The 14,568-nt window shown below is 45.0% G+C and overlaps 1 protein-coding gene across 1 annotated transcript in view; it reads right to left on the reverse strand.

Moving 5' to 3' along the window:
• Positions 1-14,568, reverse strand: part of LOC130291605 (rho GTPase-activating protein 6-like) — an 851,736-nt gene that overhangs the window by 222,909 nt on the left and 614,259 nt on the right. Inside the window, exon 8 of the mRNA XM_056540562.1 lies at positions 13,161-13,311. Coding sequence (XP_056396537.1) covers positions 13,161-13,311 — 151 coding nt within the window. The remainder of the gene's footprint in view (positions 1-13,160; positions 13,312-14,568) is intronic.

Consider the following 14,568-nt stretch of genomic DNA (forward strand, 5'->3'; position numbering starts at 1 on the left):
CATGCAGGCAGGAGAGGGCGCTGTTCAGCAAAAAAAGCTCACAGCCAGTGAGCAGACTTTATAAAGGCATAACTCAAGAAATAATGGGCAAAATTAAAAAAGAAAAAGTGCAAGGGACTCAGGATGAAGAAGGGAACAGACAAGGAAGAACATAATCCCTCTTTACTTGGTGGCAGGTACTTTTTTTTAGAAATCTGAAATAAAATTCCATGCTAATAATAATAATGATAAAATAAACATTGTGCCATGTACACTAAACCGGCCATGGCCTCCTCTGGTTTTTGGCACCAACCGCGCTTCTTCTGCCAGAGTTATCCAAGTAAATTCCAAGCAACGCCCCTACTATAACCCCTTATGGACACAGCCCATTTTGGACACAGGAAAATGTCAATTTTTCTGTGTCCAAAATGCGCACTAGAGCAAAAGAGCAATACCTTTTTTTTTTTTTTTCACCTATAGACCCATATGAGGGCTTGTTTTATATATGACTAATTGTACTTTGTAATAACTCCTATTATTTAACCATAAAATGTATTTCGAAACAAAAACAAAAAAGTTATTTGTGGGGGGAAATTGAAAAGAAAACCTCAATTTTGACACTTTTTTTTTTCGTTTTATGCACTGCACTTTATGGTTAGAAATGCAATTAAAATGATACCCAATTTATATAGTTTATTAAAGGCAACAGATACTGTAATTGTGTTAGGCTTGTCAATAAAAGCAAAATAAAAGGAAGAGACCACTGTGGTACTCCGCAGAAGTGGCCAAAGTCATAAAAATCTAAAAGCTTGCATCCAGTAATTATAAAAAAAACCCAAAGCAATGAAGATAGGGAAATCTATAAGATTTGTCAGAAAGAGGTTAAGCAAATTATAAGAGCTTCTACAGCACAGGGAGAAGAGAAACTAGCTCAGTCAGTGAAGAAAGGAGATAAAACATTCTTCAGCTATATAAATGAAAAACGGAAACTAAAACAGGGAATAACTACGTTAAAACCAGTGAAGTGAACGTGGAAAACAACAAGACTCAGGCGCTGCAGACACACAGGAATGGATGAGAAGGAGCCAAAGTTATTTCAAATCAGTCCTTGGCAGGACCATTTATTAAAGAGAAAATAACAAAAAAATAATATATGGACGACACGTTTCGGGAGAAACCCTCTCTTTCTCAGATCAATATGCACATAGTATGTACAATACAGGCTTAAATAGTATGACAATGGGCACCAAAACAGGTGGGAGTGGCATTTAATCTTTCATTCCACTGAGGGTAATACATGAGGTGCCGGCACCGGTCTCTTTTTTTCTTATTCCAACAGATAAGTTAAAAACAGGAAGGAAGATATGTAGATGAGGATAAAGGACTAGCCGACTGCCTCAATAAATATTTCTCTTCAGTTTTTACAGAAGAAAATGAAGGAAAAGGACCTCAGTTAGGGATAAAGACTAATAAATTGTTTGATGCATGTGTCTTTACAGAGGAAGAGGTTCTAAGTCAGCTGTCTAAAGTAAAGACAAATCATATTGGCCTGATGGGATACACCCAAAGTTACTAAAAGAGCTTAGTGGTGTACTAGCAAAACCGTTAATGGATTTCTTTAACCAATCACTAGTAACAGGAGTTGTCCCAAAAGATTGGAAGTTAGCAAATGTTGTCCACAGAGAGAGGAATCAGGCAACTATAGGCCACTAAGTCTGACATCAATAGTGGGGAAAATAATGGAAACTCTACTAAAAGGATAGGATTGTGGAACATCTAAAATCCCATGGATGTGGAAAATGTAAAATAATAGATGGTGAAGGTGCAGTAGACATCGCTTATCTAGATTTTAGTAAGGCTTTTGACACTATCCCACATAGAAGACTTATCAATAAACTGCAGTCATTGAGCTTGGACTCCCATATTGTTGAATGGATTAGGCAGTGGCTGAGGGACAGATAACAGAGGGTTGTAGTCAATGGAGTCTATTCAGAGCAAGGTCTTATTACCAGTGGGGTACCTCAGGGATGTGCTCTGGGACCAATTTTGTTTAATATCTTTATCAGTGACATTGCAGAAGGTCTCGATGGTAAGGTGTGTCTTTTTGCTGATGACAAAAAGATTTGTAACAGGGTTGATATTCCTGGAGGGATACGCAACATGGAAAAGGAAAGGACTATGTTTAATGTGGAAAAGGTAATGAACCTGGGACATCAAAACCCTCGGGCAAAGTATAGACTATGTGATACAGTCCTAACCTCAGTATCTGAGGAAAGGGATTTAGGGGTCATTATTTCAGAAGACTTAAATGTAGGAAGACAATGTCATAGAGCAGCTGGAAATGCTAGCAGAATGCTTGGGTATATAGGGAGAGGTATTAGCAGTAGAAAGAGAGAAGTGCTCATTCTGCTGTACAGAGCACTGGTAAGACCTCACTTGGAGTATTGTGTGCAGTACTGGAGGCTGTATCTCCAGAAAGATATAAATATTTTGGAGAGAGTTCAGAGAAGAGCTACTAAAGTACATGGGTGGAAGGATAAAACTTATCAGGAAAGGTTAACCCCTAACGGACAAAGCCCATTTTGACCTTAACCTCTTAAGGACCCAGGGCATACCTATATGCCCTGAGTCGGCTCCCTTTCTATAACGCGGGGCCACGACACTGATTGCGGTGCCGCGCTATTAATCCATTAAACGCCACATTCAAAGTTGATAGCCGTGTCCAAAGTAAAAGTTAACTACTCCCGGCTAGCTTAGTGGGCTGTTTGGGACCGCCATGGCAAAATCGCGGTATCCCCAACAGCTGCAGGACACAAGGAGGGCCCCTACCTTCCTCCTGTGTGTCCGATCGCCGAAAGACTGCTCAGTGCCTGAGATCAAGGCATGAGCAGTCAAACGGCAGAATCATTGATCAATGTTATCCTATGGGATAACAATGATTAATGTAAAAGATCAGTGTGTACAGTGTTATATCCCCCTATGGGGTCTATAACACCGCAAAAAAAAAAAAAAAAAAAAGTTTATAAAGATCATTTATCCCCTTCCCTTATAAAAGTTTGAATCACCCCCCTTTTCCCATAAAAAAACTGTGTAAATAAAAATAAACATATGCGGTATCGTCGTGTGCGGAAATGTCCAAATTATAAAAATATATAATTAATTAAACCGCATGGTCAATGGCGTACGCACAAAAAATCCCAAAGTCCACAATAGCGTATTTTTGGTCACTTTTGATATCATGAAAAAATGAATAAAAAGCGATCAAAATTCGGGCCATCTGTCTCACCTCATAAATTCCAATTCCCTTCAGGGTTAACAACCCCTCCGGGACTAAGACCCCCAACTAGGGTCACCCTTTTAAAACTTCACTTTTATTTATTATTTGTTAAGAACAGAATGAGGTGCAAAAAATAATACAAACGAAGGTGTTTAAAAACACAATATATAGGAATTGGATTGGTCCATTACTGGTTCCACTAATTCTGATTCACTAGGGCTTATATGTTAGGGACTCTTTATCATTGATCTGGATCCTAAGATTCCAATCTTCATAGTCCACCTAACATGCACCTCCTCTATCTAATTTACCAATTCCTATTATTGCTGTTTAAAAAGTGTTCCCTAGCATCCCCCCGACGTTTCGCTGGAAAGATCCAGCTTTATCAAGGTATAGGACACTAATATTGGGAGTGGGTAATCACTGTGATATATATGTCCTCTGTTTGTAGGTGTGGTCACTTACCAATTCATTTTGACCAATCAGGGACTGCCACATCACTATTTTGTCTCTTAGTTATGATTCTATATCCTGTTAGCTTCTGTCTTATTACCGGATCACTTCCGGGTTATCTAGGTCATGTGATATCCATTTCCATCCGAACCTATCAACAATCACGTTCCATCCTTATTTCTTACTTGTTTATAATTCGTGGTCCAATCCAGATAGGTCTTGTAAGCTTTCATCTTCTTACGTCACTGAACCAATTGGACCACGAATTATAAACAAGTAAGAAATAAGGATGGAACGTGATTGTTGATAGGTTCGGATGGAAATGGATATCACATGACCTAGATAACCCGGAAGTGATCCGGTAATAAGACAGAAGCTAACAGGATATAGAATCATAACTAAGAGACAAAATAGTGATGTGGCAGTCCCTGATTGGTCAAAATGAATTGGTAAGTGACCACACCTACAAACAGAGGACATATATATCACAGTGATTACCCACTCCCAATATTAGTGTCCTATACCTTGATAAAGCTGGATCTTTCCAGCGAAACGTCGGGGGGATGCTAGGGAACACTTTTTAAACAGCAATAATAGGAATTGGTAAATTAGATAGAGGAGGTGCATGTTAGGTGGACTATGAAGATTGGAATCTTAGGATCCAGATCAATGATAAAGAGTCCCTAACATATAAGCCCTAGTGAATCAGAATTAGTGGAACCAGTAATGGACCAATCCAATTCCTATATATTGTGTTTTTAAACAGCTTCGTTTGTATTATTTTTTGCACCTCATTCTGTTCTTAACAAATAATAAATAAAAGTGAAGTTTTAAAAGGGTGACCCTAGTTGGGGGTCTTAGTCCCGGAGGGGTTGTTAACCCTGAAGGGAATTGGAATTTATGAATTAAATTTTGAATTTTGTGTATATGATATATCTGTCTCACCTAACTCCTGATATTCTTACTGCTTTTAGACAATATTATGCGGACCTGTATAATCTACCAACTCCTTCCTCTATATCCTCGGCCTCCTCCTCATCTGTATCCCTACAACACTACATCACCTCTACGGCCTTACCCACTCATTTCTCGGAGACCATCTCCTCTCTTGAGTCCCCATTCTCTCCGGAGGAATTGGAATTGGCAATAACAAGCCTCCCAGCTGGGAAGAGCCCTGGCCCAGATGGCTACACGGCCAAGTTCTTTAAATCCCTCCGGACGGAACTAACCCCTCCCCTTCTTTCGGCCTTCAACTACATTGCTGGATCATCCCCAACCCCCCCTTCCTTTTTAAGAGCCTTCATCACGGTTATCCCCAAAGAGGGTAAAGACTCCACTCTCTGTCAAAACTACCGGCCTCTCTCTCTTTTGAATACAGACACCAAACTCTTCGCGAAGTTGATAACCAATAGATTGGCTGTCCATATGGAGTCCCTAGTCTACCCGGACCCAGTAGGATTTATTAGGGGAAGAGAGGCTAGGGACAACACTCTCAGGGCCTTTTCTTCCATCTATTATGCACGAAAACTGGCTCGTCCTCTCTTCCTCTTGTCCCTTGATGCTGAAAAAGCCTTTGACCGGGTGGACTGGGGCTTCTTGGAGGCCACTCTCTCCCAGATAGGCCTGGGTGCCCTGATGAAGGCTCGTATCATGGCCCTTTACTCAAATCCCCAAGCCCAGGTCCGAGTTAATGGACAACTATCCCCTCCGTTCAGCATTCGCAATGGCACGCGGCAGGGCTGTCCCCTCTCTCCTATCCTGTATGTGCTCTGCAGGGAGCACTTGCTCAACGCAATCCGTAACAATCAGGACATCCAGGGCTTACAAACTCCCTCGTGCCATTGTAAATGTTCGGCCTTTGCTGATGACATCCTGCTTTTTCTCTCCTCTCCGATCACCACCCTCCCCTCTCTATTGTCCACTATACATACGTACTCACAATACAGCAACTACAAAATAAACCCCACTAAAAGTGAGGCACTCAATGTGACGCTCCCTGCGAGCGTGGTTGCTCATCTCCGTAACACCTACCCCTTTAAATGGTGTGAGAAGTCAATTACATATTTGGGTATCCAGGTTCCCTCTAATGTGGCGGACACTTTTGCCCTTAACTACCCACCTCTCTTACAGCCCCTGGGATCTGACTTGGCCAGATGGGAGCGCAGGGACTTCTCCGCTGGTTGGGGCGGATCAATATATTAAAAATGAATGTCCTCCCCCGCCTCCTCTACTTGTTCTCTACTGTTCCGGCTCTTTTGCCTAAGCCCTTCTTCCGGAGGCTCTCTGCGCTCCTCTCGGGCTTTGTGTGGATACACGGACGCCCGAGACTAGCTTGTAAAATACTAACTAGACGTAAATCTGAAGGGGGTCTGGGTATTCCGAACTGCCTTTCCTACCACCTGGCCTCGGTCCTAGCGAGAGTTTTGGACTGTCATGACCGTTCCCCAACCAAAATTTGGGTAAACCTAGAAAAGGACGCCTCGCTCTTAGACCCTAAAACCTTACTGTGGCTCCCTCCTGGGCCGTCCCCACACTGCTCCTTAACAGATCTACTTCCGGTACTGGCCACGTTAACACAGGTCGGGAACCTTTACTTACCAGCCACTGGCCTTTTCACCCTGGATGGCCCGTTGATCCCGTTGTTTGGCAATCCTCTGTTCCCAGCTACCTCCTCCACTCCCTCCTTCTTGGGGCTGACGAAACACTCATAGCCAACTTTTGCCAGCCTCCTAACACAGAACTCCCTATGCCCTCTAGAAGATATCTTGGGTGACACGCCCCCCACATTCATGCACTCCTTTCAATACTCACAACTGAAATTTTTCTATTCGAAACACCACCATGGACTGCGCCTACATTGCCCCTTGTCCCCGTTCGAGAGGTTGTGCGCCGCTGCCTCCAGACCATTTCGCCCGATCAGTAGTATCTACTCTCTCCTTCTTGATAACCTCAGCAACGACCCTCTACCGTATAAACGGGGATGGGAAAGAGAGCTGGCGACTGATTTCTCGGATGGGGACTGGGGACAGGCGATTCGTTATTGCCATAGAGTTTCTACCTCCTGTAAGGCACAAGAGACGAATTTCTAAATTTTAACCAGATGGTATCGGGTTCCGGCTCTCCTATCCAAATTCTACCCAGGGGTACCCGACGTCTGCTGAAGATGTGGTGAGCCTGGTGGAACCATGTCCCATATTTGGCCTCTTTTACGTCACTTTTGGACACAGATCTTGGATATAATTCAACGTCTGATGTCCATTAGATTAGAGATTGAGCCGGCCCCTTTACTATTATCCATCCTTCCCCCCCACCTGCCCAGATGGCTGGCCTGTCTCGCTAGGTTCATGCTACTGGCTGCCAGGACAGTCATCCCCAGGCTGTGGAAAGCCACTACCCCCCCATCACTCTCATCGTGGCTCCAGGAACTCTCCCACCTCCACAGGATGGAGGAACTGATTGCGGATTCCAGATGTCTGGTAGACAAACACCACCTCATCTGGGGTCCGTGGATAAATTTTCTCTCCTCTACTGAATACAGAAACCTACATCTTGGTTTGGGGGTGGTGAAAGGATGAGAAATCTAATTTCACTTTGAACCGTCCACAAAGAGCTCTCCAGAATTTAGAAGCAAATTGCACCCCACGATCAGAAACAATATGCAGAGGAAGCCCATGAAGGCGAAAAATGTGCAGGAAACAATGTTTTGCCAGCAGAGGCGCAGACGGTACTCCTGGTAGGGGTACAAAGTGTGCCATTTTGGAGAAACGGTCAACAACGACCCAAATGGCCATCATACCCTGGGAAGGAGGAAGGTCAGTCACAAAGTCCATGGCGATGTGAGACCATGGGGTCTCAGGAACAGGAAGAGGTTGGAGCAACCCCGCCGGCTTCTGACGAGGCGACTTGTCCCGTGCGCAGGCTGTACAGGCTTGAACAAACTCAAATACGTCCTTAGCCATAGTAGGCCACCAATATCTTTGGGAGATTAGTTGAAGGGTCTTTTGGACACCTGGATGACCCGCCAGCAAGGAAGAGTGCCCCCACTTAAGGACTTCCATCTGTTGGCTAGGAGGTACATAGGATTTGCCTGGAGGAAGAAGACGAAGATTCACAGGTGCCACGGCAATAAGGCGCTCGGGTGGAATTATATGCTGTGGAGTAACCTCTTCTCCCACTACATCTGAAGAGTGGGAGAGGGCATCTGCCCTGATGTTCTTGCTCGCTGGACGGAAGTGGATCTCAAAGTTGAAACGAGCAAAGAACAGGGACCAGCGAGCTTGTCGTGGGTTGAGCCTCTGTGCGGACTTGAGATAGGCAAGATTTTTGTGGTCCGTGTAAATGCAAAAAGGAAGAATTGAGCCCTCGAGAAGATGCCTCCACTCTTCGAGTGCCAATTTGCTGGCCAATAACTCCCTGTCTCCAATAGAATAGTTTCTCTCGGCTGGGGTGAAGGTCTTAGAGAAATAGCTGCAAGTTAAGGTCTTGCCCCTAGATGATTTCTGGGTGAGAACAGCTCCGGCTCCTAAGGAGGAGGCATCCACTTCCAAAGAAAAGGGCTTAGCGGGGTCAGGTCTGGAAAGTCCAGGTGTGGAGGCAAAAGCGACCTTCAGAGACTGGAAGGCCTCTTCAGCCTAAGAAGGCCAGGATTTTGGACTAGCCCCTTTCTTGGTCAAGGCCACAATAGGAGACACCAGGGTGGAGTAGTGCGGAATGAATTGGCTGTAATAATTGGCGAAACCCAAAAATCTTTGAATGGCACGAAATCCAGAGGGGCATGGCCAGTCCAGGACCGCGGAGAGCTTAGTCGGGTCCATCCGTAAGCCCTGGTCGGAAATGATGTACCCTAGGAAGGGCAGACGGGGCTGCTCGAAGAGGCACTTCTCGATCTTAGCGTAGAGGCGTTTTTTTCTGAGGCGAGACAGAACTTGGCGTACTTGTACCCAGTGTAGATCAAGGTTTGAGGAAAAAATTAGAATGTCGTCAAGGTATACGACCACGCAGGTGTAAAGCAAATCTCTAAAAATGTCATTGATGAATTCTTGAAATACGGCAGGTGCATTGCAGAGACCGAAGGGCATCACCAGATATTCGAAATGGCCATCCCGCGTGTTGAAGGCAGTCTTCCACTCGTCACCCTCTCTAATTCGGATCAAGTTGTAGGCTCCTCTCAGATCCAATTTGGTGAAAATCTTGGCACCTCGAAGTCGATCGAAGAGCTCTGAAATGAGTGGAAGAGGATACCGTTTCTTAACGGTGATCTTGTTTAGGCCTCTGTAATCAATGCACGGACGGAGGGAACCATCCTTTTTAGCAACAAAGAAAAACCCGGCTCCAGCGGGAGAGGAGTTCCTTATGAAACCTCTCTGCAAGTTTTCAGGAATGTAGTCTGACATGGCGAGAGTCTTTGGTTGAGAGAGTGGGTAGATTCTACCCCGAGGGGGTGTAGTACCTGGCAACAAGTCGATTGGGCAATCATAGGGTCTATGGGGTGGAAGAACCTCGGCTTGCTTCTTGCAAAAGACGTCCGCGTAGTTGTGGTAGGGCTCAGGAAGACCAGGTGGCGGAGGAGCTCTGGGGTCATGCTTAACAGGAGCAGACCGGAGACAGCGGCCAAAGCAAGAGGGACCCCAACTCTGGATCTTTCCGGAGGACCAATCCAGGACGGGACAATGGCGTTGTAGCCAGGGCAGACCCAGGAGGAGTTCAGAGGAGCAAAAGGGAAGGACCAAGAACTCCACTCTCTCAATCTGCAGGATACCAATGTCCATCTGTAAAGGTGAAGTGCGGTACTGCACTGTAGTAGTAAGTCTCTCACCATTAACTGTAGAGATGAAGAAGGGCTTGGGCAGATGGTGCACAGGAATCTGATACTTGTCAATAAGAGAGGCGTGGATAAAATTGCCGGCAGATCGTGAATCCAAGAAGGCGGTATCAGTGAAGGTAGACTTGGCGGGCACGGTGAGCTGTATAGATAATGTAAGACGTGGAGAAGAGGAATCCACATCTAGCAACGCCTCTCCCACGTTCACTAGGTGCGTGCGTTTCCCGAACGCGGAGGACGGAGAGGACAGTCTCTAAGGAAGTGCTCGGTACTGGCGCAGTACAGACACAGATTCTCATTTCTACGACGACTCCGTTCTTGAGTGGTCAATCGAGACAGATCCACCTGCATGGCTTCCACGGCGGGAGGCCCAGAGAAGGGTTGCGGTGGACACTGAAAAACCGTAGCCAGCTGAGGATAGCGTCTTGGACGAGCTTTCTCCTTTTCATGCAGAAGTTCCTCTTTTCTCTCCAGGAAACGTCTGTCAATCCTAGTGGCCAGCAGTATAAGCTCACTAAGGGTAGATGGCATCTTACATGCCGCCAGGACGTCCTTGATTTCACTGCATAATCCCTTCTTAAACGTGGCACATAGAGCATCATCATTCCAATTCAACTCGGAGGCAAGAGTGCGGAATTGGATGGCGTAATCACCCACGGCATAACCTTCTTGGGTCAGGTTCAGCAAAGCAGTCTCTGCAGAGGACACCCGGGCAGGTTCCTCGAATACACTGCGGAACTCTTGGCAAACATTCCGGACGGAGGTAGTGGCTGGATCAGAGCGGTCCCACAAAGGTGTAGCCCAGGCCAGGGCCTTCCCGGTTAACAGACTGAGAATGAAGGCCACCGTGGCACGTTCAGACGGAAACTGGTCGGCCATTAATTCGAGGTGGAGTGAGCACTGCGACAGGAACCCACGGCACTGCTTCGGATCTCCGCCATACTTGTCAGGCAAGGACAAGCGGATTCTGGAAGAAGAGATGGCTGCTGGCTGAGGAGTAGCAGCCGGCATAGGCGGAGGTGACGGCTGTTGCTGGACAGGCAGGAGCTGCTGCACCATGGCGGTCAACTGGGCCAGCTGTTGACCTTGCTGGGCAATCTGCTGCATCTGTTGAGCCACTATGGTAGTGAGATCCACAAGGCTAGGAAGAGGTACCTCAGTGATATCCATGGCCGGATATTACTGTAACGGTCCGGACAGGTGACTGGAGGTGGATCCACTGGACCAGAGGAGTGATGGCGTGGGTCATACCCGAGGAACGGAATCTAAGGAGCTACTGGTCTTCACTAGAGCCCGCCGCAAAGCGGGATGGTCTTGCTGCAGCAGGTAGCCCCCAGGTCGTTCCACCAGGTAGCGACTCAACTCCTCTGGTTGCTGAGATAAGCGCGGTACAGGAGGAACAGGCAGGAGTGTAGTCAGACTTAGCAAAGGTCAGGGCAGGCGGCACAGGATCAGAAGTGGTAGTCACTAGCAACAGGTCTAGGCAGGCAGCACAGATTCAGAGGCGGTGATCATGGGCAAGGGTCGGCAACAGGCAGGGAAGACTTTAATAATGTGGAACGCTTTCTCTTGGCACAAGGCATGAAGATCTGGCAAGGACAGGAAGGGGCAGGAAACATTTATAACTGACTTTGGGCCAGGCACCAATCAATGGTGCGCTGGGCCTTTAAATTTCATGAAGCCGGCATGTGCGCGCCCTAGAGAGCGGAGGGAACAGAGGAGCGACGTGGAGCCGTAGAAGGTAGGGGACAATATCGGGATGCGGCGCGTGAGCGGGAACCTCCCGCCACGCTAACCGCATCCCCGTCGGGAATAACTGTGCTCCCGGTCAGCGTGTCTGACCGGTTTGCGCAGGAATGTCGCGGGCCAGGACAGAGGCAGTGAGCGCTCAGGTCCAGGAGCGGGGACCGGAGCGCACACTGTAACAGAGGGGATGTGATAGAAACGTTTTAAATACATAAAGGGAGTCAACACGATAAAGAAGGAGAGTACATTTAAAAGAAGAAAAACTACCATTGAGGACCTTGTTTTAAATTAGTGGGGCAAAGGTTTAAAAGTAATATGAGGAAGTATTAATTTAAAAATCCATATTTTTGGACTTTTGTTTAGACCCTTCACCGTACAGGATCATTTACATAATGCTGTTATAGATCGGACATTTCCGCACCCGGCAATACCAAATATATTACTTTTTTTTTTTTTTGCTTTAATAGGACAAAAGGGGTATTTTATTTTTTATTAAGGGAGATGCTTATTCTCTTGTATTAGAACTTTTTTTAATAAACTTTTATAGTAGCCACAAGGGACTATTTGTTGCAATCTTTAGATTGCAGATACTGATCAGTGCTATGCATATGCACAGCACTGATCAAAGTTATCTGTGATATACCTCTCTAGTCTGCCATCGAGCAGACACCATAATGGCATCAGGAGGCAGGTCTGCGGCTCCCATTTTAACTGATCTGATCCCCGCGGTCGTACTGTGGGCGATCAGATCAGCCACCGGCAACACCGCAGATGCTGTGATCAATATTGAGGGGTTAATGGCAGACATCAGGGTTATCACTGATAGCAGCCGGGACCCACAGTCTATGATGACAGTGAAGCTCCTGCACTCGTGTCATAGCCGTGGCAGTACTCGCTAAGTACCAGGCATTCAGGGTGTACCTGTATGCCCTGTGTCCTCTAGGGGTTAAACATGCCCCCTGAAATTATGGGTGGAAAATTCACTCAGCCATAAATGCCTAAAGGGACATTTTCTGCCGATAATTTTCTGCGGACGAAATTTGGGTGCATCCCTCAGGTTTACTAATTTATGACATAAATTAAGGGTTACACGCCTCTGTGGATGGTTAATAACATATGGCTGACTGCTTTCTTTTTTATTCTTGTGTTGTTTATACTGTATACAGACTGTTGTACTTACTTATGCATGTATATTCCTTTATTTATATTAATTGTCACCTTTACTGTACGTTTACCAACCCTGTGTTCCTACACATCCCATACTTTTTGAGGTGTTGAATAAGTCCACCATCTTTATGCGATTACGTATATCCACTTTGGTGTGTTGTGGGGAGAGCAGGTGCTCATTATTTTTGTGTGTGTTTTTTATGTGTTTATTTACATTTTCAATAAAGAACTATGTTCCAATGTTTCTAAAATATGTTGGGGATTGCAATTTTTTTGGTGACCTATCAGCCCTGTTGCAGTTAGCGTGGTAGATCACAATATTAGCATACATGACATTGATCCATTTCTCTCCTAATCATTCAAAGGTAATAAAAAAAAAAAAAAAAAAAAGAGAGAGTGCTGGCAGCAGCGGGTCCCCCAGGCTATCAGACCTCTATAGCAATGCCACTGATTACAGCCAAAGCCGAGGGGACAAGGTGAATATAGCTTCCCGACCAGGGGACTATTCACAGGGCCGGTGAATATATCCTCATCATTATCCCTGCAGGCAGGAACATATCTCGGGGATCGTGAGGAAGAAGATTTTTACCAGATACAATGCGTTGCTATGCATTATATATGCTAAAATCTGATGACAAATTCCCTTTAATAGTATATATTACCATGGTTTAATATTTCCATACCAAAATTTGTATAAATATGTAGGAAAGTATTTACCAGCAGTGTGTATAAATGCTTTGTACAGCTCTTGTGGTAGAAGAGGATCCTTTAGGTCTCTCAGAAATGCCTTGAGCACAGCTGAAACATCATGGACACAGGTATCTTCCCCAAGAAGCATGTCTCCAGAAATGGCAAAGTCTTCTTGCAGCTATAATAATAGAAATACTACAGATAATTAAGACCAAATTTAGTCTTCTGTCAAATAAACATACATCTTAACATATCTCTATTCTATATTCAAAAAAAAAATGTGGTAAACACAATATTCTGCTTATTATACTTTATAGATTAGATTTACTAAATTCTGGCCGAATTTTACCAAAAGTTATGACTTCCATGAATTGCACCATATTTATTATCTGTTTTTAATGTTGGTGCCTGATTCTGGTGTAACATAAGCAACCTACTAGTTAGTTTAACCCCTTAAGGACGCAGGACGTAAATGTACGTCCTGGTGAGGTGGTACTTAACGCACCAGGACGTACATTTACGTCCTGTGCATAACCGCGGTCATCGGAGGGATGCCGGTGTCATGCGCGGCTGATCCCGGCTGCTGATCGCAGCCAGGGACTTGCCGGCAATGGCCGACGCCCGCGATCTTGCGGGCGTCCGCCATTAACCCCTCAGGTGCCGGGATCAATACAGATCCCGGCATCTGCGGCAGTGCACGATTTGAATGAATGATCGGATCGCCCGGAGCGCTGCTGCAGGGATCCAATCATTCATAACGCCGCACGGAGGTCCCCTCTCCTTCCTCCGTCCGGCTCCCGGCATCTCCTGCTCTGGTCTGTGATCGAGCAGACCAGAGCAGAAGATGACTGATAATACTGATCTGTTTTATGTCCTATACATAGAACAGATCAGTATTAGCAATCATGGTATTGCTATGAATAGTCCCCTATGGGGACTATTCAAGTGTAAAAAAAAATTAAAAAAATGTAAAAGTAAAAGTTAAAAAAAAAGTGAAAAATCCCCTCCCCCAATAAAAAAGTAAAACGTCCGTTTTTTCCTATTTTACCCCCAAAAAGCGTAAAAAAATTTTTTATAGACATATTTGGTATCGCCGTGTGTGTAAATGTCCGAACTATTAAAATAAAATTTTAATGATCCCGTACGGTGAACGGCGTGAACGAAAAAAAAAAAGTCCAAAATTCCTACTTTTTAAAAACATTTTATTAAAAAAAAATTATAAAAAATGTATTAAAAGTTTTTTATATGCAAATGTGGTATCAAAAAAAAGTACAGATCATGGCGCAAAAAATGAGCCCCCATACCGCCGCTTATACGGAACAATAAAAAAGTTAGAGGTCATCAAAGTAAAGGGTTTATAAACGTACTAATTTGGTTAAAAAGTTTGTGATTTTTTTTAAGCGCAACAATAATATAAAAGTATGTAATAATGGGT

Source organism: Hyla sarda, chromosome 9, assembly GCF_029499605.1.
Source record: "Hyla sarda isolate aHylSar1 chromosome 9, aHylSar1.hap1, whole genome shotgun sequence".
NCBI classification, from domain to species: domain Eukaryota; kingdom Metazoa; phylum Chordata; class Amphibia; order Anura; family Hylidae; genus Hyla; species Hyla sarda.